This window comes from Symphalangus syndactylus, chromosome 13, assembly GCF_028878055.3.
Source record: "Symphalangus syndactylus isolate Jambi chromosome 13, NHGRI_mSymSyn1-v2.1_pri, whole genome shotgun sequence".
Classification (NCBI taxonomy): domain Eukaryota; kingdom Metazoa; phylum Chordata; class Mammalia; order Primates; family Hylobatidae; genus Symphalangus; species Symphalangus syndactylus.
The window spans coordinates 113005855-113033356 of record NC_072435.2 but is presented as its reverse complement, the minus strand read 5'-3'; the positions used below and the strand labels follow the sequence as shown (position 1 = coordinate 113033356).

At 48.5% G+C, this 27502-nt stretch overlaps 1 protein-coding gene across 2 annotated transcripts in view; it reads left to right on the top strand.

The window, feature by feature from the left end:
* NOS1 (nitric oxide synthase 1) overlaps positions 1-27502 on the top strand; it is a 151538-nt gene that overhangs the window by 17451 nt on the left and 106585 nt on the right. For both annotated transcript variants that reach the window (XM_055236051.2, XM_055236050.2), the window contains exon 2: positions 12689-13833. In XM_055236051.2, the coding sequence (XP_055092026.1) occupies positions 13109-13833 (725 nt within the window). In that variant the 5' untranslated portion in view covers positions 12689-13108. The remainder of the gene's footprint in view (positions 1-12688; positions 13834-27502) is intronic.

Genomic DNA, 27502 nt, shown 5'->3' with positions numbered 1-27502 from the left:
ATATTGTGCAGATGAAAGCAGACCTGTGGTGCTTTAGCTCCAAGTGGCCAGCAAATGTATACTAGGCTCAGGCCTACCTTAATGAATATTTTCCCTCCTGTCCTTGGTACTAGTCTACACATTCATGCTAAGGTAGGGCAACTGCATATACATTTTATACAATTGAAGAGTCTTGATCTTTTACTCAAGTTTGACCCAATTACGTTTATTGTTATTACTGGTATATCTGACATATGTGGAATTATTTCTGCCATTGTAGTTTATGTTTTCTATTTAACATGTTTTCCCTTTACTGAAATTCATTTGTAACTGATTCAGGCCTATATAGATGTTGTGGATCTATTTAAAGGGAACTTTCAAGTGAACGGAACAAATATTATTACTGCTCTCTTAAAATAGTTATTCTTACTTCTTTTTTCTTCCCTGAGCACCTTTTGTCAGCTTTTTGACTCAGCTCCCCTACACCAGAAAGCACCCAAGCATGGCAAGCATGAGAGGAGAAATTTGGTTGAGCCTCAAGTTAACATTGATGTGCAATTTGGAGAAAACAGTTATTGATGTTCCCTGAAAAATAAACACTCAACATTGTCATTATGGTTGACATTTACAGTTTACAAAGTCCCCTTTACAGTGTCCATCTCGCTTAATCATTACAAAAGCCTTGGCAACTAGTTGTTATTACCGTTTCAATTTCACAAAAGGAAATTCAGAGTCAAAATGTTAAATGACTTACCCAAGATCAAATAGCTTATAAATGGCAAAGCTTGGAATTGAGCCAAATTGAGCATATTTTTTGTAGCTGAATTCTCAGAATTATGGAAATGACGTTATTAGGAAATGTTGATTCTTGCAATATACTAGACCACAACTAAATTACTTATTACTATTCATGAAAGACAGTTCTATGAAATGAGTTTCATTCATTCTTATTCTTTCTTTCACCCCCGTTTTCCTTCTTTCCTTCCTCCCTCCCTCCTTCCCTTCCTTCATTCCTTCCTTCCTTCTTTCTTTTTGACAGAGTCTTGCACTGTCACCCAGGCTGGTGTGCAGTGGCACAATCATAGTTAATTTTTTTTTTTGGTAGAGATGGGGGTCTTACTGTATTGCTCAGGCTGGTCTTGAACTCCTGGCCTCAAACAATCCTCTCGCCTCAGCCTCCCAAAGTGCTGGGATTACAGGCATCCAGCCCTTTCACCCTATTTTTACCCCATTGTTCAGATTTCCTTCTCTCAGGAAATCCTTCACACTCCTTCTACTAGTGGAAGCCAGGAGCTGGGGGGTCACTGCAGATACCTCCTTCTCTGTTAGCTTCTGTATCCAATTAGTCACCAAATCTTGTTGACTCAATCTTGTAAACATCTCTTAAATCGGCCCACTTCCTTCCTTCCTCCCTTTCACCACCTGATCCTTAACCACCATCATTGCTCATCTCTGGCCTGCAGCAGCCTCCTAACCAGGCTCCCCATACCCAGCCTTGCTTTTCCCACCCGTTTTCCATCCAGCAGCAGCCAGAGTAATCTTCATAAAATCTAAATCTGACCACTGTACTTCTTGTCTCAAAACCCTCCAATGCTTGCCATTGCTCTAAGAATAAAGTCCAAAATCATTAACTTGCCTTTCAAGAGACCTGATGATCCAGCCCCTGATGACCTCTCCAGCTTTATCTCGTGACATGGCTTTCTTCTCTCACCACAATGCCAGCTCCATCCTACCACAGTGCCTTCTCACACGCTGGTCTCTGTCCTCCACTTCTCACTTCCTCTATCCACCTTCTTATCTGGCCAACTCTGGATCCTGACTCTTCCTCCAGGAAGCCTTCCCTGACCACCACCACCCAGACCATGTTATGTCCCTTATGCAAGCTCTCATTAGCACCCTGTATTTTCCCTCTTGTTCTACTCATTGTTTTTATCACTAATATTTCTCTCCAGCTACGTCCACCCTAGGTTGTAAGCTTGAAGGCAGGGATGCTGTCTATCTTATCCACCCCTGTAATCCCAATGCAAGCTCCACACTGACTGCCCTGACCTGGGGAGAGCTATGTATGAGTAGGCAAATGAATGGTTGGCATGAATGAAAGAAAAGGAAAGACGAGAGGAGGCAAAGGAGAGAAAGAGGGAGGGAGGAAAAAAAGTAAAAGAGTATAAGGTTGATGGGGGGTAGAAAATATGTGCCATCTTATTTTAATGATTGTTAAGAAAAGTTTCCAAGACCACCGATAATATGTTTCCTTTTTATAGTAATGAGGCTGTCCTCTTGGCCATGATTATGTTTGCATATCTAGCCTGAAATGGTTCAATTATCTTGATGTGTAATCTAAAGTGACTCTAAAAATAATAGTCAACAGTACCACATGCTTTAGATGAATTATCCCCTCTAATGCACTTCCATTTAAATTATCGCATGTGATTTATTGGTTTCCATCTTTAAGGCAGAAACCAGAATTGTTCCCACTTTACAGATGAGGAATCTGAGGCTAATAGGCAGCAGAGGTGGGTCACGAACCCTGATTTTTCTAGCTCCAAATTCATGCCTTTGACCCCCACACAGCATTTACAGCAATGGGGCATGTATGTAGGGGCAAGGGTGGGAGGCAGAAGTGCATCTGTGCCACTTTTGTGCTTTTGTGCCACTGAAGTGTCCATGGATAGAAGGAACTTAAGAACCTTAGCCCCAAACCCTGAAATTTTCTGTCATATGATGGATGGATATACTGGTCTTCCATCGGCCAAACTAGCTCATGTAAATGAGCTCTGCAAAACGAAGCTGAAATGAAGACTCTATGATTCCCCAGATCTAGTCTAACATCGGGATGACAGCCCTGCAGCTCTCTCCTTATGATGAACCAGACCATCCTCCTCATCCCGTCCTAGTGGTGTTGACTCACCACCAAGTTCTGGGGCCTCAGTGCTTCTGGATGCATCTCTCATGTGCCATGTTCCGACAAACTGAATCCTGCTTTTGCAGCATTCCGAAAAGGAGCCAGTGAGAGTCCTCCACTCCCGTGGGAGACAGGACCAGTCCACGTGTCCATACCTTTTACCTGGTCCTTCAACACAAAGTGCTTTAAGCAACGCATCCACTGAACACTACAGATGCTCAATAGAAAAAATGACTGCTTATGTGATGATAATTAGTAATAGTGGTGGTAAAAGGATCCATTTCCTGGGCACTTGTCTAGTCTATGGTGCATTGTAATGACTTAGAAAACATTAACTATTGGCTGGGCACAGTGGCTCATGCCTGTAATCCCAGCACTTTGGGAGGCTGAGGCAGGTGGATCACTTGAGGTTAGGAGTTCAAGACCAGCCTGGCCAACATGATGAAACCCCATCTCTACTAAAAATACAAAAAAAAAAAAAAAAAAATAGCCAGGTGTGATCTCAGCTACTCAGGAGGCTGAGGCGGGAGGATCACCTGAACCTGGGAGGCAGAGGTTGCAGTAAGCCAAGATCACACCACTGCACTCAGCCTGGGCAACAGAGCAAGATTAAGTCTCAAAAAAGAATAAAAATAATAGAAATTTAAAAATTAAAATACAAAAATTAGCCAGGAGTGGTGGCGGGTGCCTGTAGTCCCAGCTACTCAGGAGGCTGAGGCAGGAGAATCACTTGAACCTGGGAGGCAGAGGTTGCAGCGAGCCGAGATTGCGCCACCGCACTCCAGCCTGGGTGACAGAGCGAGACTCCGTCTCAAAAAAAAAAAAAAAAGAAAGGAGAAAACATTAACTATTATCTCTTTCTATCCTCAAACACCCTATCTCTTATCACCCCTATTTAATACATGCAGAAACTATGACTCAGAGAGAGTAAGTAACTTGCCCACAATCACAAAGCCAAATAGAGAATCAAACAGTCTGACTTCAAAGACCTTACTCTTCTCTTAAAATTCATGCAAAAAACATTGTTAAAAAATAATAATTTAGTCCAGGCACAGTGGTTCATGCTTATAAACTCTGCACTTTGGGAGGTCAAGGTAGGAGGATTGCTTGAGGCCAGGAGTTTGAGACCATCCTGGGCAACATAGTGAGACACCGTTTCTATAAAAAGTTAAAAAATTAGCCAGGCATGGTGGTGTGTGCTTGTAGTCCAGTTACTCAGGAGGCCGAAGCTTGAGGATAACTTGAGCCCAGGCCTTGGAGGTTGCAGTTAGCTATGATCACACCACTGCACTCCAGCTTGAGCAACAAAGCGAGACCCTGTCTCAAAAATAAATAAATAAATAAATAAATAAATAAATAAATAAATAAATAATAGCAATCTAATATGGGAATATACAATAAAAAGTAAGCTTCCTTCCCACCCAATTTCTAGCCTTCCAGTCCCCTTTCCTAAAAGTAACCACTATTACTGATATCTTGAATAATTTTCCAGAGCTATTCAGTGCATCTCCAAGCTTATGTGGAAACATGGATGAACGCATGATGAAGCTGTAGGATGGACATATAATTATATTTCTAAATGGATGTGCTCCACCTTGCTTATAAATTTAACACTGTATCTTTAAGATCATTCCTCATCAGTCTGGTCTTTTTAGCTCTAATCCCCTGCTTATTTAATGCCTGCCCAGAATTCCATTGTATGGATGTGCCATAGTTGATTTAATAGTCTTCTATTGATGGGTACTTAAGATTTTCTCAATCTCTTGATATTCAGATATTCAGAACGCTGCAAAGAAGAGTTTTGTGTGTGTTTTAGGATGTTCCTCTCGGGTTACCTGCAGGAGAAAGTCCTAAAATTTGAATTGTCAGGCCAAGGTTTATGTATTTTAAATTTGGAGGTAGATATTGTCAAACTGCCATTCAAAGAGGTTGTATTTAGCAGCAATGTAAGAGAGTGGGGTTTCCCAAAGCCTTGGCAACAGAGTGTGTGTCACATTTTAAACAATCATTAATGCTCGTGCTTGTAACTCTAAGCTGAGCCTGTTACTACCTCTGAGATATGGGCACCAGAGGTGGGAAGATTGACGTCATCATAGGCAAACTGTAGCCGTGAAACTGGGGGAATTCCATGGCTGGGGAGACTCAGGATGCTTGTGTCTTTGGGATCCCCAAGGCAGAGAATGCCAACTTACCCCCCAGATTTGTGGTGACTTCTGGGTTTGCCGCCATGACTTACCAGTGTGGGAGAAAGCACTTCAGCTTGATTCCTGGGTGGCGATCTCTCTGGGGAAAGACTGCAAGTTAGCAGTTCAGGAAATGTAAAGAAGTTGGTGGTTTTGCATTTTTAAAAAGAGCACAGTTGGGTTTACGCTTTCAGTCTTTTGTTTGTGTTGGGGGTGGCAGTATTTTGTTTTGTTTTTGAAGACTTGGAGGACTTGGAGTTTGTTTTTAAATGAGATTGGAGGGAGATGGGAAACAGGTCTGAAACTCCATCAGAGATTTTGTGGGTGTACAAACTGAAAACAGTCAAGACTTCACAGGCAGGCTGGGTTTTGTTTTCTTTGATATTATTCATGTAAAAGGTAATACATATGTGATTTCAAAAATTTACATGATACTCAAATAGATAAAAAGGTATTCAATACAATGTATATCTTCCACTTACTGACTTCTAACATTTATCTTAAGATGCAACCATTGATATCTGTTTCCTCCAGAATAATCTTTGTATTTACATATACAGAACCAACTTGCTTGCACCTTAATGGTATACCTTGGAGTTCATTTCTTATTTGCAGATAGAGATCTGCCTCATTGTTTTTAATGACACATTTATTGTACGGATGAGTTAGATTTTTTTTTTTTTTTTTTTTTTTTGAAACAGGGTCTCGTTCTGTCACCCAGGCTGGAGTGCCATGGTGCTATCTTGGCTCACTGCAGCCTCAACCTCCAAGGCTCAATTGATCCTCCCACCTCAGTCTCCAGAATAGCTGGGACTACAGGCATGTGTCACCATGCCTGACTAATTTTTATTTTGTTTTGTTTTGTTTTGTTTGAGACAGAGTCTCACTCTGTTGCCCAGGCTGGAGTGCAGTGGCGCAATCTCACCTCACTGCAACCTCCGTCTCCCAGGTTCAAGCCATTCTCCTGCCTCAGCCTCCTGATCAGCTGGGATCACAGGTGCCTGCCACCACGCCCAGCTAACTTTTTTATATTTTTAGTAGAGATGGGGTTTCACCATGTTGGTTAGGCTGGTCTCGATCTCCTGACCTCAAGTGATCCACCTGCCTCGGCCTCCCAAAGTGTTGGGATTACAGGTGTGAGCTACCGCGCGTGGCCAAATTTTTGTATTTTTTGTAGAAATGGGATATCACTATGTTGCACAGGCTGATTTCAAGCTCCTGGCCTCAAGCAGTCTGCCTGCCTCAGCCTCCCGAAGTGCTGGGATGACAGTCCTGGGTTAGATTTCAACTCACACTTGGAAGCAAGATTTTGGAGACTGGACTATTAGCCCAGGCAACATTCTACTATGACCTCTCTCTTCATATGGTTCTGGGTGGATTTTCTCTCTCTCCATGCTACCCCCACCATGCGTATTCCCAGAGGTCAGTTTCAAAAGGTGACGTGATATTTGCAAACCCTCTTTGTCATTTTTCTGGTTTCTTTAAAAGGGAAAACTTTAAGAAGTGTCTTCTGCCTGGCTGTTACCAGTAGGTTCTTGAGGAGATCCAGGGATGGTAGGCTACAGAAAGAACAACGGTCACACTCTAGACCCACGCTGCCCAGTGGCAATATAATGCAAGCCACATGTGTAATGTTTGGCTTTATAAGTCACATTAAAAAGAGTAAAAAGTGCGGCCGGGCACGGTGGCTCAAGCCTGTAATCCCAGCACTTTGGGAGGCCAAGGCAGGCGGATCACGAGGTCAGGAGCTTGAGACCATCCTGGCTAACACGGTGAAACCCCGTCTCTACTAAAAATACAAAAAAATTCGCCAGGCGTGGTGGGGCATGTCTGTAGTCCCAGCTACTTGGGAGGCTGAGGCAGGAGAATGGCGTGAACCTGGGAGGCGGAGCTTGCGGTGAGCCGAGATCGCGCCACTGCACTCCAGCCTGGGCGACAGAGCAAGACTCTGTCTCAAAAAAAAAAAAAAAAGGGTAAAAAGCAGCTGGGTACAGTGGCTCATGCCTGTAATCCTTATACTTTTGGAGGCTGAGGCAGGAGGATTGCTCAAGCCCAGGAGTTCAAGACCAGCCTAGACAGCATGGCAAAACCTCTTCTCTACAAAAATACAAAAATTAGCTGGGCATGGTGGCGTGTGTCTTGAGTCCCAGCTACTCAGGAGGCTGAAGTGGGAGGATCACTTGAGCCTGGGAGGTGGAGGCTACAGTGAGCCGAGACTGTGCCACTGCCCTCCAGCCTGGGCGACAGAGTGAGACCCTGTCTCACAAAAAAAAGAAGAGTGAAAAGCAATGAGGAAAGTTAACTTTCATAATAATTTTATTTAACGCAATATATCCGTAACAGCATCATTTCAAATGTTCCACATCGTGGAGATGTTTATGTTCTTTTTCTCATACTAGTCTTTGTTTTTTGTTTTTTAATATTTTTTATTTCAATAGGTTTTTTGGGGAACAGGTGGTGTTTGATTACATGACTAAGTTCTTTAGTGGTGACTTCTGTGATTTTGGTGCACCCATCACCTCTCATACTAGTCTTTGAAAATCAATGTGCACTTTACTCTTGCAGTACCTTGCAACCGAACCAGCCACAGTCCATGTGCTCAATGGCCATGTGTGTCAAACGGCTGTCATATTGGACAGTACAGGTCCGGATGCTCTAGCTATGGCTGGTCCATGTTGAATGAGCCCTTTGCTTCTCCAGGCCTCTGTTTTCTCATTTCTGAATGAGGAAGCTAGACTAGATAGGCTTGGTGGCTCCTCTTCATCCTAACATTCTTCATCTTTCAATGCTAAAAATGGAAAGCACGGGTAAACCAGGACAAGCAGGCTTCCCTGTGGGAGCTTTGTTTTCTCATCTATAAAATGGGGGCAATCGAATATGACCCAGATCCGCAGGCGAGGATGTGCTTTGTGGAGGAAAAGGAGGGAGGCATAGTGTTGTGAGATTATTTTCAGGACTGTGATTGACCACTCACTTAGACCCAGATCTACCTCCTTGATTTATGTCCCTGAACCTCATCTGCCTTATCCATCCATAAGGTGCAGATAAAAATGGCGCTTACAAGGCCCAGCATGGAGGCTCATGCCTGTAGACACAGCAACTCAGGAGGCCAAGGCAGGAAGGTCACTTGAGCCCAGGAGTTCGAGAACATAGTGAGACTCTGTCTCTACAAATATGAAAACAACTAGCTTGGTGTAGTGGCATGCACCTGTAGTCCTAGCTACTCGGGAGACTAAGGCAAGAGGATCACTTGAGGCACAGAGTTTGAGACCAGCCTGGGCAACGTATCAAGACTGTCTCTCTCTCTCTCTCTCTCTCTCTCATATAGTCTGTAACAATTAAATAAAACCCCTACACAGAGGGCTCAGGCACCAATGCTTAGTGCACAGTAAGCTCTCAACCACAGGAGGCTGTTGCTGTTTCCTTTCCTTCTGTTGCAGAAATGAGGTTCAGGGTGGAGAGGGGCTTGGCCAAGGTCACACAGAGAGGAGGGAGTAGCAGACGCTGGCCTATTTGGGCTTCCTCCCTCTCACTGGCAGGCATCCCCGATAGTCAGCTACTAATTTCCTCACAGCAAGGTAAATGAAATAAATACACCCGAAGCCACTGAACTACTTGAATGAGGCTTGGGTCCAAGTATTGTTTCCATGGTATGTACCCTGGCAAGCATGCATATGTGATTTGTTTAAAATCCCAGCTCCCAAGGGCGGAGGCAGGGTTGTCAGGCAATTCTATCCAGCAGCCGTCTCTCCGTAGACGGTGCCCCCCACCCAGACTGGCGTGAGATGCCTCGGTGTGATTTCAAGGGAAGGGCCCCCTTCTACGTGGCGCCTGAAGTACCTTTGGCCGGACAGTGACAGAGTAGAAAGTGCACTGAATTAAAAGCCAGGAAGTCCAAATCGTTATCTATTACATAACAATAATAGGAAGCCACTTTTCTGAGCTCTCACTACTCTATGACATTGCCAAGTTCTCTGCATTTACTGTTTCATTTAACCCTCCCCGTTACTCAGAGACAAGGTGATTACAAATGACCGCATTTTGGAACTGAGGTTCAGAGAAAATAAAGAACTCACCCAGAAACACCCGGATAGAACCAACAAGGACCTTAAAACTCTTCCCTGGGGCAGGAGGTAGCCAGCTCTCCCTACGGAGCCTCGTGGAAACTGGACATTCAAAAACCGGGATAAGCGGGTGTCCTTATAGCAGCTTAATTTATTCATCTGTAAAGTTGGGGGACAGCCGAACCTGATGTTGGTCAGGGCAAGGATGAAAAATATGATAGATGAGGATGTTTTGCGGGAGGAAAAGGAGGCAGAGAAAGTGTTGTGGAATTGTTATTAAGATAATGATTGACGGCCAGGTGCGATGGCTCATGCCTGTAATCCCAGCACTTTGGGAGGCCGAGGCAGGCAGATCACTTGAGGTCAGGAGTTCGAGACCAGCCCGGCCAACATGGCAAAACCCCATCCCTACTAAAAATACAAAATTAGCCAGATGTGGTGGCGGGAGCCTGTAATCCCAGCTACTCAGGAGGCTGAGGCTAGAGAATTGCTTGAATCCGGGAGGCAGAGGTTGCCGTGAGCTGAGATCGTGCCAGTGCATTCCAGCCTAGGCGACAGAGTGAGACTCTGTCTAAAAAAAAAGAAGATGATTGACAACGAAGAGCGCTCAGAACCCAGAGCTCAGACCCAGAGTTTGCTGTCTCCCTCCCTCTCTGTCTGTCTCTGTCTCTCAGCAGACAGAAAATATATCTGCCTCTCCCCAGCCCAGCTTCTTTCCAACTCCTTCCAAAGATCAAGTTTCCTTTCTAAGGCCAAGGTGTGAGAGAGAAACAGCGCACCAATTTCCCAAGCACCAGCCCAGAGTCCTCCCTGATTCTAGGATGCAGCAGAGAAAGAGAGAAGAACATGCTGAGAGTGGCCAGGGGCCGTTGCCAATTGCTTCATTTCTGTTTTCTTTTTTCCTTAAGCAAAGTACACCAAAGGCTAATTCCCACCTCTGTCCTTTAGTAAGGTCTGGCCCAAGCCAGAGTCTGGAGGAAGTGAGCTTGGGGGCCTTGCCACCCCAAGAGGTGGCCTTTCAGTTGCTTCTTTCATTAAAGAATTAAGCCCTAATGCCAAACGAGATGCTCAAGAGAGCTCTGGAGATCCCGGCTGTCTCTGCCACCAACTGAACAGTGAGCATCCTGGGTTTGGTACCTGCAGGACATGGGGCTTGGGGAGGGTTAAGGAAGCAAGGAGAGAGAAGGGCACAGCGGTCCTGGATGGGTTTCCCTGCAAACCAGAACCCCAGCAGCAACATGCTGAAAGACACTCAGCCGGTCGACACCCGGGCCACACACAGCAGAAAAATGACACAGCACGCGGGCGACGCATGAATACACAGAGAGAAACACACACACAGAGCAACGCCAGATGGAGAATGCAGCCCGGGCTGAGCCCGGGGATTCATTATTTCCTCACCCACACAGAGGGGCTTTCAAAGTTACGTAATGCAGGCTGCAAAGGGGAGGCTGAACTTGCTTATTACCACCCCACACACCCCCCCATTGAGGGGATCCAGGAGGTGGCACCTCCTTCTAGGAGGGGTCTCTGCACCCACATCCTGCTCTCAGAGGCAGCAGGAGCTTGTCAGCTGCCTCAGCCCCGGCGTGACCCTGGGAAGTCGCTAAAAGGGAAACGAGGAAGTGAGTGTCAGTTTGTTAGTCATGGCAGATGGGGGCTCCCTCCTGGTGCTGAAGCATGGTGAGGATGCCGGCAGGAAGGGGCTTTGGGACAGAGATGGAAGTAGCACTTGAGTGGGGAGTAGGGAAAGAGATGGAAGGGTTCTCTGATGTCCACTACCCATCTTGCTGGTATTGATGTTTGTAGTGTGACCAAACCTATCTTTTTGAACTTGGAACAAACAAATAATTATGAGTAGGGATGGGCGGCTACTTCCCACCCTACCCACACCCACAGATCACTTGCCCCACCCCAGATGTGCCACACTATGCATGTACACCGCCCCGTGGGCACATGCTACAGGTGCTTGCCCCTCACCTGGGCCACAGCATCTCCAGCTGGGCCCCCTGTTGGCCTTTGGTACCCCAACCAGACCCCATTTCTTTGAGCCTGAGGGAGTCAGTGACTTGGAAGATGCCAGCATTTCAGGGAGAAAGTTAGGAGTTAAGAAAATAACTGGAATATAAATTTGATTTTGGGGGGGACAGGGGAGACAGTCTCACTCTGTTGTTGCCCAGGCTGGAGTGCAATGGCGTACTCTCAGCTCACTGCAACCTCCACCTCCTGGGTTCAAGCGATTCTTGTGCCTCAGCCTCCCGAGTAGCTGGGATTACAGGCACCCACCACCACACCCGGCTAATTTTTGCATTTTTAGTAGAGACGGAGTTTCACCATGTTGGCCAGGCTGGTCTCGAACTCCTGACCTCAGGTGATCCGCCCGCCTTGGCCTCCCAAAGTGCTGGGATTATAGGTGTGAGGCACTGTGCCCGGCCTGATTTTTTTTTTTTTTAAATAAATAGAGAAAGGGTCTCGCTATGTTGCCCAGGCTGGTCTCGAACTCCTGGGCTAATGCGATCCTCCCACCTCAGCCTCCCAAAGTGCTGGGATTACAGGTGTGAGCCACCACACTGGTACGAGAATATAAATTTGAAAGAGCTAGAGTATAAGTTTAAAAGCTCAGGCTCAAGGTCAAATCCTCCCCCTGCCATTATTCTCTATGTGACCTTGGACAAGTTACTGAACCTTCCCAAGCTTCCCTTTCCTCTTCTATTGAGGGGTTATCGTGAGGATCAAAGGAGAAATAACAAATATGTGTTAAGAGCGAACGTGCTCAAAAAGTGTCTGCCGTGTTTAGTCTTTGGGGTTTTTCCTTCTTCAGTCAACGAATATTCATTGAGTGCCTACAATGTTCCTATGTTTCCCTTAGGAGTATAAAATCTACTCTTCCTAAGGTTTCTCCATCAGAGTTTCAGCTGTCTGTGGAGCACAAGTGTCTTCCACAATTTTATGTGGACCCATCTTCTTAGTATTTATGTTTGTAGTGTAACTAAGCCTATCCTTTTGAACATGGAACAAGCTAATAATTACAAAAATGGTTATGAAGGCCAACTGACATTCGTCATCGTTGGGTCCATGGAAGGCAGTGTCATTCCCGTTCCACTGGGCTTTGGGAATGGCTGCAACAGAGAGCCCAAAAATCTGTGCCAGCTGAGCCCCTGAGCTATGGATGGAAAATGTATACAAGACACAGAGAGCAACTAGGATTCTTGACAAGTTGGACTGATGACTTCTCGTGGTGGGAAAGAGATAAGAGAGGTCTTTTAATTCTCGTCACTTGATTTCTGGGGCTGAATGTCCATGTTTGCCCAGGGAGACCCTTTCGTCCCAGAGGGCTTTGATCATGGAAGTGAAACTAGGTAATTTGCAGCTAACCTTGAAAGGTGGCCCCTCCAGGAAGAAGGATTTTGTTTCTAGGTTGGCTTGAATTCTGGAGTGTCTTGTGGCTAGACTGTCAATTGGCTGCATTTTCTATCTCAGTTTTCAAGGTGGCGTTGGGCACTCTACTTCAATCTCTTTTTTTAAATTCTTTTCATCCCCTTCCTGTTCTTCCTCTTCAGCTCATGATGCCTCAGATCTGATCCGCATCTAACAGGCTGGCAATGAAGATACCCAGAGAATAGTTCACATCTATCATGCGTCACTTCTAGACACAGCCACCAGACGCGTCTCCTTCCCTTTCTGCCTGACCTTAGGGACACATCCCACCGCCTCTCTTGACGTCTGCCTGGTCAACCATCACTTCCTTAGAGAATAAGGAGAGAGGCGGACGCAGGAAATCATGCCACCGACGGGCCACCAGCCATGAGTGGGTGACGCTGAGCTGACGTCAAAGACGGAGAGGGTTGAAGCCTTGTCAGCACCTGTCACCCCGGCTCCTGCTCTCGGTGTAGCCTGAAGCCTGGCTCCTCCTGGTGAAATCATCTTGGCCTGATAGCATCGTGAGGTCTCCAGACGGGACCCCTCAGAAGCTGGTTACCATGGAGGATCACATGTTCGGTGTTCAGCAAATCCAGCCCAATGTCATTTCTGTTCGTCTCTTCAAGCGCAAAGTTGGGGGCCTGGGATTCCTGGTGAAGGAGCGGGTCAGTAAGCCGCCCGTGATCATCTCTGACCTGATTCGTGGGGGCGCCGCAGAGCAGAGTGGCCTCATCCAGGCCGGAGACATCATTCTTGCGGTCAACGGCCGGCCCTTGGTGGACCTGAGCTATGACAGCGCCCTGGAGGTACTCAGAGGCATTGCCTCTGAGACCCACGTGGTCCTCATTCTGAGGGGCCCTGAAGGTTTCACCACGCACCTGGAGACCACCTTTACAGGTGACGGGACCCCCAAGACCATCCGGGTGACACAGCCCCTGGGTCCCCCCACCAAAGCCGTGGATCTGTCCCACCAGCCATCGGCCAGCAAAGAACAGCCCCTGGCAGTGGATGGGGCCTCGGGTCCCGGGAATGGGCCTCAGCATGCCTACGATGATGGGCAGGAGGCTGGCTCGCTCCCCCATGCCAATGGCCTGGCCCCCAGGCCCCCAGGCCAGGACCCTGCGAAGAAAGCAACCAGAGTCGGCCTCCAAGGCAGAGGGGAGAACAATGAACTGCTCAAGGAGATAGAGCCTGTGCTGAGCCTTCTCACCAGTGGGAGCAGAGGGGTCAAGGGAGGGGCACCTGCCAAGGCAGAGATGAAAGATATGGGAATCCAGGTAGACAGGTAAGCTCCACAGGGGTGTGTGTGTGTGTGTGTGTGTGTGTGTGTGTGTGTGTGCATGCTTGTGTGTGTACATGTGCATCTACTGAGACTCAGCCTCATAGCCCAGAAGCCAACCTGGGCTGTCTCAGACACCTGTTTTTGCATAACCACTTGACGGCCCCCTTGATCTTCACTTAAAATTACATTCACAAGAGGCCAGAGGGCGTAGCTTCTAGGATGCTTCTCTTGTCACAAAACCCAAAGCGAATTAATCATCATGGTAGCAGACAGTGTGTCTTCTCATCTTTATCCCCTATAATCCTCCAGGAACCTTACTTGCATTTTTGCAATCTATGTTTCACAAGTGAGAAGACGGAGGCTCAGAGTGGAGGCTGCCCTTCCTGAGGTTGCCTAGCAAGTGGGAGGCATGTGTGCATGGCACCCTGGGGTGTGTGGCTCTGCAAAAACCCTTGGAAGACAGGAGGGAAGAGCTGAGCCCTGGGCAACCCTTAGCTTAAATCAGCTTTCTTCTCATTGCAGCCAGTCCAGGATGTGTAAAATTCTAAAGGAGGAGAAGGGAATCAAAGTCTAGAATTGGCCCCGGTTCCTGAAAACCGCAGTCTTGCTGGGATTATGTGGGAGCTGGGACTAGAACGTAAAGAACTGGGTACCAGCCGTCTGTGTTTGCCAGATTAATGTTTTCAATTCTCTGCAGGAGGAGAGCTGGCAACAGAGTGGGTGATGCTAGCTCCTTCTATGGGGAGAAATCAGCAGCTGGGCCAGGCAGTCAGAGAATAATGGGTCAGGAGATTAAACACAGAGAAGAGTTTCTCTGTCCTCCTTTCATTTGCATCTTAGGTCTGGCACTGACGCTACAGCCCCTAATGCCACCAAGGTGGGTCTAAGCATACCCAGAGGGAGGCTCAGTCTGGGGCCACCAAAAAATCCAGGCCAAGATTTCCCAACCCTTTCCCCAGAACCCCAAAGTGTCCTCAGAGCACTTAGAGATCTTCAGGAACATTCCACCCCCCACAACCTGGGGGCCTGGATTAAGGTAGCTCCCCAGGCCCCTGCATTCACTCATTTAACAAATGTTCATTGAGGCCCTACTGTGTGTCAGGCACTGTCCTACGCTCTAGGGTAGAGCAATGATGAATGAAATCAACAAATCCCCTGCCATTGGGGAGCTCACAGTATAGTGGGGAGGACTGGTGATAAATAAGATAAATATATAAAATATGTAATGAGGTCATGCGCTACAGGTGCATAATGATGTCTCAGTTATCAAAGGGCCGCTTATGTATCAGGGATCCCATTAGATTATAAAACTGTATTGTTACTGTACCTTTTCCATGTTTAGATATGTTTAGATACACAAATCCTTACAATTGTGTTACAGTTGCCTGCAGCATTCCGTACAGTCATATGCTGTACAGGTCTATAGCCTGGAGGCAATAGGCTACATAGCCTGGGTGTGGAGTAGGCTCTCCCATCCAGGTTTGTGTAAGTGCACTCTATGATGTTCCCACAATGACTGAATTGCCTAATGATGCATTTCACAGAATGTGTCCCCATCGTTAAGTGATGCGTGACCATCTGTTAGGGATATATGTAAAGGAGATAAAGAAAGCAGGAAAGGGATCAGCCGGGTGTGATGGCACATGCCTGTAGTCGCAGCTACTCAGGCGGCTGAGGCAGGAGAATCACTTGGACCCGGGAGGCAGAGGTTGCAGTGAGCCGAGATTGCGCCACTACACTTCAGCCTGGGCGACAGAGCGAGAGCGAGACTCCATCTCAAAAAAAAGAAAAAAAAAAAAGCAGGGAAGGATGGGATCAGAAATATTGAGAGCTTTTAAATAGGGAGGCTAGGGCAGGTCTCACTAGGAAGGCAACATTTAAATACAGCCGGGCAAGGTGGCTCACGCCTATAATCCCAGCACTTTGGGAGGCTGAGGCGAGCAGATCACCTGAGGTCAGGACTTCAAGACCAACCTGCCAACATGGTGAAACCCCATCTCTACTGAAAATACAAAATTAGCCAGGTGTGATGGTGGGTGCCTGTAATCCCAGCTACTTGGGAGGCCGAGCCAGGAGAATCGCTTGAACCCGGGAGACGGAGGTTGCAGTGAGCCGAGATCGCACCACTGCACTCCAGCCTGGACCACAGAGTGAGACTCCGTCTCATAATTAATTAATTAAATGCCTGGAGCAAGGGAGAGAAGGAGTCTGGCAGCTTTCTAGGGGGTGGGAGAGGGGATGGGCACTCCAGGTAGAGAGAAGATCCTGTGCAGAGTCCTCAGGTGGGAGTGTGCTTAACATGTTTGAGGCACTGCATGGCATGCACCTTCCTCCCAAACTGCCCTTTGGTGGCCCCTCAGTCTGTGGCAGCCCACCTCAGCCTGCCAGTGCATCAGAGTTTTCCTAACTTCTCACACCTGGACAAAAATGGGGCCAATTCCAGCGAGACCCCAGAGCCCCCCAAGGAGTAGGACAGGGGCTCCATCACAAGTCCCTGGGCAGAGGGGAAACCAGGGTCACTGGCCTCCCTTTAAGCCCCTTCCCTCCAACCTACTCCTTTTTTCCTCTGTACATTCCCTGGGGACAGCCTGGAGTCCTCCCTGCACCTTTGGTCCTCATCCCCAGGAGGAGGAAGACCAAGAGTCTTGGTCCGGATACTCACGGCACGGTGTGACGTCTCAGTGAGGTAGATGCATGCGTGGGGAACTCTGTGGCATTGGATGTCCATTTCCAGAGTGGGTAGCCAGGATTAGTCTTCAAGATTCTGCTGGCTGGGGGAGATTTGAAGCCTGGTTCACCCACAACTAGCACAGGAGCCCTCCCAGGCTGGAACCCGCGCCTCAGGGAGCTGCCACTGCCCGTGGGTCCCTCCAGCAGCACATCCAGTGGAGGTGGCATCTTGAGGCCTTGTTGTGTCTCCCAGCAGTCCAGCTCATGCCATGGAGTTAAATCCTAAGGCAGCTGTAGGATCCAGAACGGAAGGCATTGGCCTTGTTTGCCAGGAGGCTTTGGGAAGTGTCCCTCCCAAAAGGCTGCCCCCAAGCACCACCTCTGCCTCCCAATCCTCTACCACCCTCCCTGTCCCTCAGTGCTCCCTCTCCTGAGAAGAGCAGCACCAGAGTGGGAGCTCTGTCTTACTTTATATAAGCAGAGTCCCCTTCCCATGGGCAGCTGAATCCCAGCCGTATCTAATGTCCATGCACTTCATTGCAATTCTCAACTGGGCATCAGGTGGGCATGGAGGGGTGAGTATCAGAGTTCTGAGGGGCTCTATTTCAGCCACACCCCCAGAACCCCAGGAGTCTGAATCTCTGTATGCGATGTGGAGATGTCCCCCAGAGGATCCCAGTGCACCGTCTCTTCCAGAACTGGGAGCCGGGTCCTTCCCCTCCAGGGAGTTCATTTGATCCTCCCCCCCAGCCGACAGTCTGGGACACAAGGATTGGTGCAGAACTCTAGGCTTGGGTGTGATGTGGAGGACTTCATGGGAGCCCTCGTGTCACCAAGCACCAAGGAGCTCCTCTCCAAACGCCATCTCAGAAAGCAATCTCCTGCCTTTGTTTCCCCAAGGAAGAGGGAGGGACAAGCTGGCCTGCCATGGAGTCCTGCCCCTGCAGACCTATTTTCCCAACTCAGGAGGCTGCATCCAAGCTCTCAGCTTCCCTCATCCCTTGCGGCCTTCCCACTAGTCACCCATCTCAGCTGTGACCATGATGAGGTGGTTTGCCTGAAAGCGGCCAAAAACCCTGCTTCAGAGGAGAGACAAGGTCTAGAGAAGGTGGCTTAGAGCAAGTACAGGGCTCTGTGAAACCCACTTAGGTGAGCGGTTCTAAGGATGAGTGATATTTAATAACAGTGTGTGTCCTCCTTGCTCAATGGCTTGGACTCAAAGCACCCCCATTTCTTTTTTTTTTTCTTTTTTTTTTTTTTTTTTGAGACAGAGTCTCGCTTTGTCGCCGTGCTGGAGTGCTGTGGTATGATCTTGGCTCACTGTAACCTCCGCCTCCCAGGTTCCAGCAATTCTCCTGCCTCAGCCTCCCGAGTAGCTTGGGATTACAGGCATGTGCCACCACACCTGGCTAATTTTTGTATTTTTAGTAGAGACAGCGTTTCGCCATGTTGGCCAGGCTGGTCTTGAACTCCTGACCTCAGGTGATCCACCCACCTCAGCCTCCCAAAGTGCTGGGATTACAGGAGTGAGCCACCATGCCCGGCCAGCACACCCATTTCTTAACACATATTTTTAAATGTCTTTACTAACTGGATGCTAATTCATGGATCATATAACCTACTCGCACTTCATATTTTTAAAATCTGATATAATGCCATTAACTATAAAATGAAGGGGACCTCATAAAAGTAACTTATAATTTCAAAAGCCTGTAATTTAACATATCAGTGCTCAGACACAACTGCACTGGAATGATCAGATGTTTGCGCCTAAGCATAGAATTGCAGCAAACACAACAGCGTCAGAAGCAGAGACCGACACAGGTGTGTTGTTTTGGCAACTCAAATGCCATGAGCAGCGTCACCTTGGTGATGCAATTTTCCAAAATTGTGAATGACTCCTGATAAAACAATGGGTAAATCAATGTTTCCTTAATTTACCCAATGGATTTACTGCACGGAAAATTCAGTCTGTTTTAAAGCCATATTTATACAAGAGAGAGCTGGGATCTCAGCCCAGGAATATAAGCTTGCCTTTTATATGTGTGAAGTCCCAGAGATCCTGTGGCATGCAAGACTCTCTTCCTTCATGTTCCTGGTGTTGCAGGATGGCCACCACCCCTAATGCCACCTCCCTCCTACTACAATGTCAGGAGCCCCCCCACCTCCATCCTTGTAACAACCAAAACTACCTCCACAAATTACCAAATGGCCTCCTAGGGGCTGAAATAAGGACCTCTTTAGGCATCAGTGTCCCAGGTCAGGAATTGGAATCCCAGAGCTAGAATGCTCTTTGGGGTCACTCTTGTGACGGGCAGTCCTGGCTTGATTCAAGCCGCTTAGAGCACACGGCTGCCTGGAAAATGCTCATCCTCCCAGTGACCTCTCCATCCAGGCTGCATGTGGGGGTGGGCATCAGCACTGGCATCCTGGATGCTGGGTGAAGTCGCTGGCCCAAGAAAACCCACGGGCTTGGGTGACAGTGAAGCCCACCAGTCCCAGAGCCCCAGATCCAGGGCACACATGCCAGTCGGGGAGCCAAGCTGAGGTGGGAGCCATCACTGCTTCTCAGCAGTGCTTTGTCTCTCCTGCTCTGTTGTCCCCATTTTCTTTCTTTCTTTCCGCTTGGCAACAGTCTTAATCTACTGCCACGTCTCTTCCATTCTCCCGTGGGGCATCCCTGTAGTTTCGGGATGGTGGTACTTATTTGGGAGGAGAGGTGATGTTTACTCTGAAGACAGTCTTATCCCTTCATCCCAGGAGGAAGGTGGCTCCAGCAGGCAGTGGCAGCAATACGAGGGGGTTTGGGGAAGGGAGATAGTGAATCCCAAAGTTTCAGCACATTCTGTACTTGGGAGCAGTCACTTTAGTTATTTATTTATTTATTTATTTATTTATTTATTTATTTAGAGACAGAGTCTTGCTCTGTAGCCCAGGCTGGAGTGCAGTGGCGCCCTGATGGCTCACTGCAATCTCTACCTCCTGGGCTCAAGTGATCCTCCCACCACAGCTCCCCAAGGAACTGAGACCATGCCCAGCTAATTTTTTTATATTTTTTGTAGAAACAGGGTTTCATCATGTTGCCCAGGCTGGTCTCAAACTCCTAGCCTCAAATTATCCACCTGCCTCAGCCTCCCAAAGTGCTGGGATTACAAGCGTGAGCCACTGTGCCTGGCTGGAGCGGTCACTTTAAAATGCTACATGTAAAAGAATATCCAGGTTACTCAGCTTGCTGCCCTGAAGGAGGGTTCCAAAGAGGCCAAGGTCCCCGATCCAGTGTCCATCTGGACCAGCAGGTCAGCCTCACCCTGCGCTGATAACCCCTCCCACTTGTAGAGCACTTGGTTACTTACAAAGTCTCTTCACAATAGTTGTCAGCCTCTTCCGAGAGTGTCTGAATTCTGCCCCATAAGTAGGATGTGTGGTTTCAGCCACCACAGAGGCTCAGAGAGGTAAACAACTTTCCCAGGGTCACACAGCACTGGCCACAGGATGCTCTCCTGATTCTACCTAGAAGCCTCATAGTGAGTGTCTAGAACTAAAGAGACAGGCGAGGTGTGGTGGCTCACGCCTGTACTCCCACATCTTGGAAGGCTGAGGCAGGTGGATCACTTGAGGTCAGCCTGGCCAACATGGCGAAATCCCATCTCTAGTAAAAATCAAAAAAAAAAAAAAAAAAAAAAATTAGCCAGACGTGGTGATGCATGCCTGTAGTCCCAGCTACTTGGGAGGCTGAGGCAAGAGAATCGCTTGAACCTGGGAGGCAGAGGTTGCAGTGAGTCGAGATCACCCCACTGCACTCCAGCCTGAGTGACAGAGCCAGACTCTGTCTCAAAATAAAATAATAAAATAAAATAAAATAAAATAAAGTAAAATAAATAAAATAAAACACTAAAGGGACGCTAGGCAAGAGAATGTGGCTGGAGGAACAGAAGTCAATTTCAACCCCAGAGAATCAGCTCAGTTGTCGGAGGCAGAGAAGAAAGCTCCTTCTCTGGCAAGCCTAAGTTTTATCATTATTAGGCTTGTCAATCTCTGTGGCGCACTAGAAGTGAGTCTGGCTCCATGCTACAGTCTGTATGTCAATTAATTCGTTTTCTCCGCACAGCACTTTGTTTTCCTGATGGGGAAACCAGGGCTCAGAGAGGTATGGTCACTTGTCCCAGATCACACAGCTGGCAAGTAGCAAAGCCAGGACTTGACCCCAAATTCATACTCTTGGCCTCTACTGAATTTCTAGATTGCACTGTTGGCCACAGTGCACTTGGCTTCTAGCCATCACATTTTTGAGGACGCTGGAATATTTTCTCAGAGTCTGAAAGGGAAACTGAGGCCTTGGGTGCCATCTACTAAAGAAAGTGCCCCTGGCCTGTTGTAGGTAATGCAGATCACCCTGAGGGATGCACGACATTGAGATGCCCAAGACCCAGCTTCACTCAAGCAACAGGAGGGACTCCCCCATTTATGGAAGGGCCCCTTCATTTGCTCTGTGGTCCTCATGCCCTTTCTTCTTCACTGCAACCTTGGTGGGCAGGCAGGCTTATCCCATGGTTCTTCCTCAGAATAAAAGTCTGGGTACCCACCTGACAACATGGCAGGGGCACAGATGGAGAGAAGGTGGAGGATGGGATGAAAAAGCCCATTCTTCATCCAAGGCTGGTTCCCACCCATGGTCTCACCATTTAAGCACCACATTCCATTCCTCTCTGAATCCCCATCATTTAGTTCCAAGCTTGACCCCAGGGTAGGCCTTAGAGGAGGGAGGGAGGGAGGGAAGGAAGAACGCATGAAAGAAGGAGGGAGGGAGGGAGTAAGGAGGGAAGCAAGGAAGGAGGTAAGGAGGGAAGGAGGAAGGGAGGGAAGGAGGGAAGGGAGAAAGGAAGGAAGGAGAGAGGGAAAGAAGCAGGGAAGGAAGTGGGGAGGGAAGGAAGGAGGGAGGGAAGGAGAGATGAAAGGAGGGAAGGAAGGAGGGAAGGAAGTGGGGAGGGAAGGAAGGGAGGGAAGGAGAGATGAAAGAAGGAGGGAAGGAAGGAAGAAAGGAAGCAGGGAAGGAAGGAGGAAGAGAAGCAAGGAAGGAGGAAAGGAATGAGAGAGGGAAGGAAGGAAGCAAGGAAGGAGGAAAGGAATGAGAGAGGGAAGGAAGAAAGGAAGGAGGGAGGGAAAGAAAAGAGGGAAGGAGGGAGGGAGGGGAGGAGGGATAGGGAGGGAAGGAAGGAAAGAAAGAGCGAAGGAAGGAGGAAGGGAAAAAGGAGGGAGGGAAGAAGGAGAGAGGAAAGGAAGGAAGGAGGGAAGGAAGGAGGGAGGGAAAGAAAAGAGGGAAGGAGGGAGGGAGGGGAGGAGGGATAGGGAGGGAAGGAAGGAAAGAAAGAGCGAAGGAAGGAGGAAGGGAAAAAGGAGGGAGGGAAGAAGGAGAGAGGAAAGGAAGGAAGGAGGGAAGGGAGAAAGGAAGGGAAGGAAGGATGGAGGGAAAGCAGGAGGAAAGGGAGGAGAGAAGGAAGGAGGAAGGGAAAGGAGAGGGAACAAGGGAGGGAGGGGAGGAGGGACAGAGGGAAGGAAGGAAGGAGGGAGGGGAGGAAAAGGAGGGACAGAAGGAGGGAAGGAAGAAAGGAAAGAGGAAGGGAAAGAAGGAGGGAGGGAAGGAAGGAGGGAGGAAGGGAAGGAAGGAGAGAGGGAAAGAAGGAGAAAAGGAAGGAAGGAAAAAGGAAGAAGGAAGGAGGGAGGGAAGGAAGGAAAAAGAAAGGGAAGCAAGGAGAAGGAGAAGGGAGGAGAGAGGGAAGGAAGGTAAAAGAGAGAGGGAGGTAGGGAAGGAGGGAAGGAAGGAAGGAAAGAGGGAAGGAAGGAGGGAGGGAAGGAGGGAAGGAAGGAGAGAGGGCGGGAAGGAAGGAAAGATTCTGTTCCCCTATGGCTTTCTCTACAGCAGGGAAGATGACTGACTGGCTCGGATTTTGCTTAGAGGACTCACGCTAGTTAGAATTCTCCGTTAGAACTGACCTCAGCATGACCAATGGCAGTATTGATTCCAGGACTGTCTGAGTCAGAAGTACTCCTCCCAGACCACACTTGATGTATCTCAGAGCTTGGAATCCCTCTGCTGGGGCATATTTCAATTAAGGAACTAAGCCCAGTAACTTAGCCTTCAACCTGAATTTCCACCTTTTATTCTGATCTTGCCCACTTGAACGTAAGCAGCTCCCCATCCACCCTTCCCGGCGATTACTCTCGCTTTGTACCCTCTCCCCATCTGTGTCCCTGCCATCTTGCCAGGTGGGTACCCAGCCCTTTATTCTGAGGAAGAGCCATGGGATAAGCCTGCCTGCCCACCAAAAATGATGAGTAACCAGGGGGCTTCTCACTGCCTTTCATGGAATGAATGTTTACTGAGCATCCATTCTGCCCCTGATGCTGTACTCAGCCCTGGGAATTCCATGGTGAACCTCTGCCCTTGGAGAATCATATCAGAGACAAGAAATCAAAAATAAGTAGGCAGGGTGCGGTGGCCCATGCCTGTAATCCCAGTACTTTGGGAGGCTGAGGCGGGTGGATCACCTGAGGTCAGGAGTTCGAGACCAGCCTGGCCAACATGGTGAAACCCCGTCTCTACTAAAAATACAAAAATCAGCCAGGTGTGGTGGCACACGCCTGTAATCCCAGCTACCCAGGAGGCTGAGGCAGGAGAATCGCTTGAACTCAGGAGGCAGAGGCTGCAGTGAGCCGAGACCATGCCACCGCACTCCAGCCTGGGCAACAGAATGAGACTCCATCTCTAAATAAATAAATAAATAGACACATGCAATCATCTTAGATAGTGGTACATGCTATGAAGGAAATAAAACAGTAATTTGAAGAAAAGTGGCTTGGGGTTTGGTAGAGCATTAGATAGGGGGGTCAGGAAGGGGCTTTCTGAAAAGACAACATTTGTACTGAGGCCAGAAGATACCAACCATGTGACATCTAGGGAAGGGTGTTCCTAGCAGAAGGCACAGCAGGAGTGAAGGCCCTGAGACAGGAACAGGGTTGGGACGTGCAAAGGACAGAAAGCTCGAGGGGCTTGAGCATAGTGAGTGGAGGGAGAGTGGTGGGCAGTGAGGCTGGACCCATGGGTGGGCCGATCAACCACCCTACTGTCATCCCTGTCCCCGCCCCCATTCACTCATTGTATCAGCTTCCTATGGCTGCATAACAAATCACCCCAAACTTGGTGGCTGAAAGCAATACACCTTTATTCCCTTATCGTTCTGATGGTCTTAAGTCTGAAGTGGTCTCAGTGGGCTGATATCAAATCAAGGTATCAGCAGGACTGTGTTCTTTCCTGGAGGCTCTTGAAGAGAACTCATTTCCTTGCCTCTTTCAGGGTCTAAAGCTGCATTCCTTGCATTCTTTAGCTTGTGGCCCCTTCCTCCATTTTCAAAGCCAGGAGCAGAGCATCTTGCTTCTGTGGTGACATCCCCTCTGTAGTCAGAGCTCCCTCTGTAGCCCTCTTATCAAGACACATGATTAAATTGAGGGCCCACGGAGATAACTCCAGGGAATCTGCCCATCACAAGATCTTTAACATCCCATCATATCTGCAGAGACCCTTTCTCCATCTAAGGAAACATATATGGGTTCGAGGGTTTAGGACCTGAGATCCTTGGGCCGTTATTCAGCCTACCACACTCATCTAACCAACACCATTGAGCAATGCTGTGGCCCGGCCCTGGGCTAACCAATGGCTGTCCCTCTTGCCATCCCTATGATGTCTCACTGGACTAAGTTCACTGACCTTGCTTCTAGCCCCTCCTTCCACTTTACGTCTCACCAGCTACGTACTTTAGGAAAGCCCTTTGACCTCTTTGGGCATCAATTTCCCCATCTTTAAAAATGAGATGTGGACCAGGTGAGCCTTAAGGTTTCTCCCAGAACTAGTGTTCAGGTTCCTTGTGAGGGCCAGTGGCTGGCACGCTCATCACAGGCCAGACCACACCTGGATCGTAAGAACTACCCCATTCCACCTCTCTGGAACATTCCTCCAAAGAGAGGAACTCAAAACATCCTTTTAGGGCAAGGGTTGCAAACAAGGTTGAGGACCACACACAGTTCTCCCATGAGTTTTATTTGGCCTGCAGTTTTCTAGAAAAGTGAATTTGCGGCAAAATCAAGTTTCCAGCCTCTTAAAAAAAAAAAAATCCAAAGAACTGTTAACACAGAATCTACATCTTCCTGAGGCAACCAGTGACAGGAGCTGGGAAGGGGACACTGTGGGGTCTCTTATCCTCCAGCATCCAAACAGCCCAGTCCACACATTGACCTCACCAGCCTGTCTTCTGCAGACATGTGAGTTTGAGAATCCTGCCCAGCTTTGGTGATATTAGCAATTAAGTCATGATTGTGACAGAGCCCAAAGGCCCTCTCCTCACTTCCCAGCTGCGGCATTCATGGTAGAATTCCTCCTCTTGAAAGCATACTTTTGGCCAGGTGTGGGGGCTCACGCCTGTAATCCCAGCACTGGGAGGCCAAGGCAGGAGGATTGCTTAAGCCAAAGAGTTTAAAACCAGCCTAGGCAACAGAGCAAGACCCTATCTCTACAAAAAATTTTAAAAACTAGTCAGGGATGGTGATGCATGCCTGTAATCCCTGCTACTCAGGAAACTGAGACAGGAGGATCACTTGAGCTCAGAAGTTCGAGGCTGCATTGAGCTATGATCATGCCACTGTACTTTAGAGACTTTGTCTCTAATAATAATAAAGCATACTTTTCTGTTTAACAAGAGCTTCCCACTCCTCCCACTCCAAGCGTGATGAAATCTAGAAGAAAAGCTTTGCAGAGACCCCAGACCCAGCCTCCACAGCCTCCAAGTCTTCCTACTTTAACTCAGCTCCCAGCATTCCAGACCAGGTGGAGGCAGAAACCAAGGCTGTTGGAGCGTGCAGGGCCAGGAGAAGCAGGAGTCAGAGAGAGCGTAGCGTCTGCTGAGAAATGTGGTCAGGGCCTCCTGCCAGCACCAGCTGCTCCTCGGTGGCCTCCTTGTCTGGTTGGCCAGAACAGGCAGCAGCCCCCGCCTCCCTGTGCCCAGCACACAGGCCTGGCCCACCTGCTCCCCTCCCAGGTCCTTGGGGTCTGTAAGTGGTCAGCAACGGGTCAATCGACCCACCTTCAAACTTCCTGGGGAATCAAGCCCAGGACCCCTTTTCCTTCCATGCAAGAGGTCGGGGAACCTGGTTCTTAGGAAGCCTCAGTTGGAAGGATCTGGCAAAGATTCTCAGAAGGTTTAGAGATGCAAGAGCAACTTTTGGCTTGCGTATGATCATCCAGCTAGTGAAGTGGAAGAAAAAAGGATTTAGTTTTGTTCTTGCCAGAAAGCATAGAAAATGCTTGCCAGGAGGGAGGCAGAGCTCCACACCTGGCCTTATAGGAGGACGGGAGTGAAGATAGGAAAGGAGAAAGGGAAGGCTGACATCTCTAACCCAGAAGGAACCTTGCTGCCTACTGCTAGAGCCTGGGCCAGAAGGTTCCCAGGGAAATGGGTCTCCCAGTGTGTCCATGGACCACCTGGGGTGCTTCTGATGATGCAGATGCTAGGGTTCCCTCCTAGACCCACTACTCAAACTCTCTAGGAGGAGAGCTCAGAAATCTGAAGGGGGTGTGGTGTGTGTGACAGGGTCTGTTTCTGTCGCCCAGGCTGGAGTGCAGTGACACAACCTTAGCTCACTGCAGTCTCAACCTCCTGGGCTCAAGTGATTCTCCTGCCTCAGCCTCCCCAGTAGTTGGGACTATAGGCAGGTGCCATCACGCTCAGCTAATTTTTTCATTTTGTGTATAGACAGGGTCTCACTTTGTTGCCCAGCCTGGTCTGGAACTCCTGGGCTCAAGCAAACTTCCCACCTCGGCCTCCTAAAGTGCTGGAATGACAGGCATGAGTCACCATGCCTGGCCAGGAATCTGAATTTTAAGAAGCCCCTCAGTTGATTTGGATGCACCCTGGAGTTTGAGAATCACCAAATGTGACCACCTGATAGCCCTGGGGACACTGGCCACCAGAATGCCAAGCTCATTGGGGGATGGCTCCCCCAGAGGGAGAAGGACACCTGAGAGGGGTGGGTGAGGGCCATTTAGTGAAGGCGAACTCCTCAATTCCATTTGGGAACAAGGGACAGCTGGTAAATAAATCCTTGCAGATCCTTGGGTGAGCATAGAGCAAGGATGGGGAGGAACTTGGAAGCATTGCATTGAGATGCTCAGCCACATCTAAACCACTGAGGGTGCCTCTCAATGGTTAGGAGTACAATTTTGCCTCCCAGGGGGCACTTTGCAATATCTGGAAGCATTTTTTTGGTTGTGACAACTTTGGGGATAGGGGTGCTACTGGCATCTAGTGTGCAGAGGCCGGGAATGCTGCTCAAACATCCTCCAATGCACAAGACAGTCCCGGCAACAAGAAATTATGAGGCCCAAAATACCAGTAGTGTGGAAGTAGAGAAACTCTGATCTAAACTGAGATTATTCCAGACAGCTGGGCAAGACCAAGACTCATGAGCACTGTTAAAGGGGAGTTACCATCCAGACATCTCAAGAAGTCAAAAGAGGCCCTGTCCATCTCCTTCTGTGAGCTCTCAATATATTTTTGGTGAATAAATAATAAAACAGGCCAGGCGCAGTGGCTCACACCTGTAATCCCAACACTTTGGGAGGCTGAGGCGGATGGATCACTTGAGGTCAGGAGTTGGAGACCAGCCTGGCCAACATGGTGAAACCCCGTCTCTACTAAAAATACAAAAATTAGCAAGTCTTGGTGGTGCACATCTGTAACCTCAGCTACTCAGGAGGCTGAGGCAAGGGAATTGCTTGAACCCAGGAGGTGGAGGTTGCAGTAAGCTGAGATCGTGCCACTGCACTCCAACCTGGGTGACAGATTGAGACTCTGTCTCAAAATAATAAAATAATAATAATAAAACAGTTACTAAATTTATATTTCACAGATGAGTATATTCAACACATCTACCGCATTTGGAGAGCACATCTAAC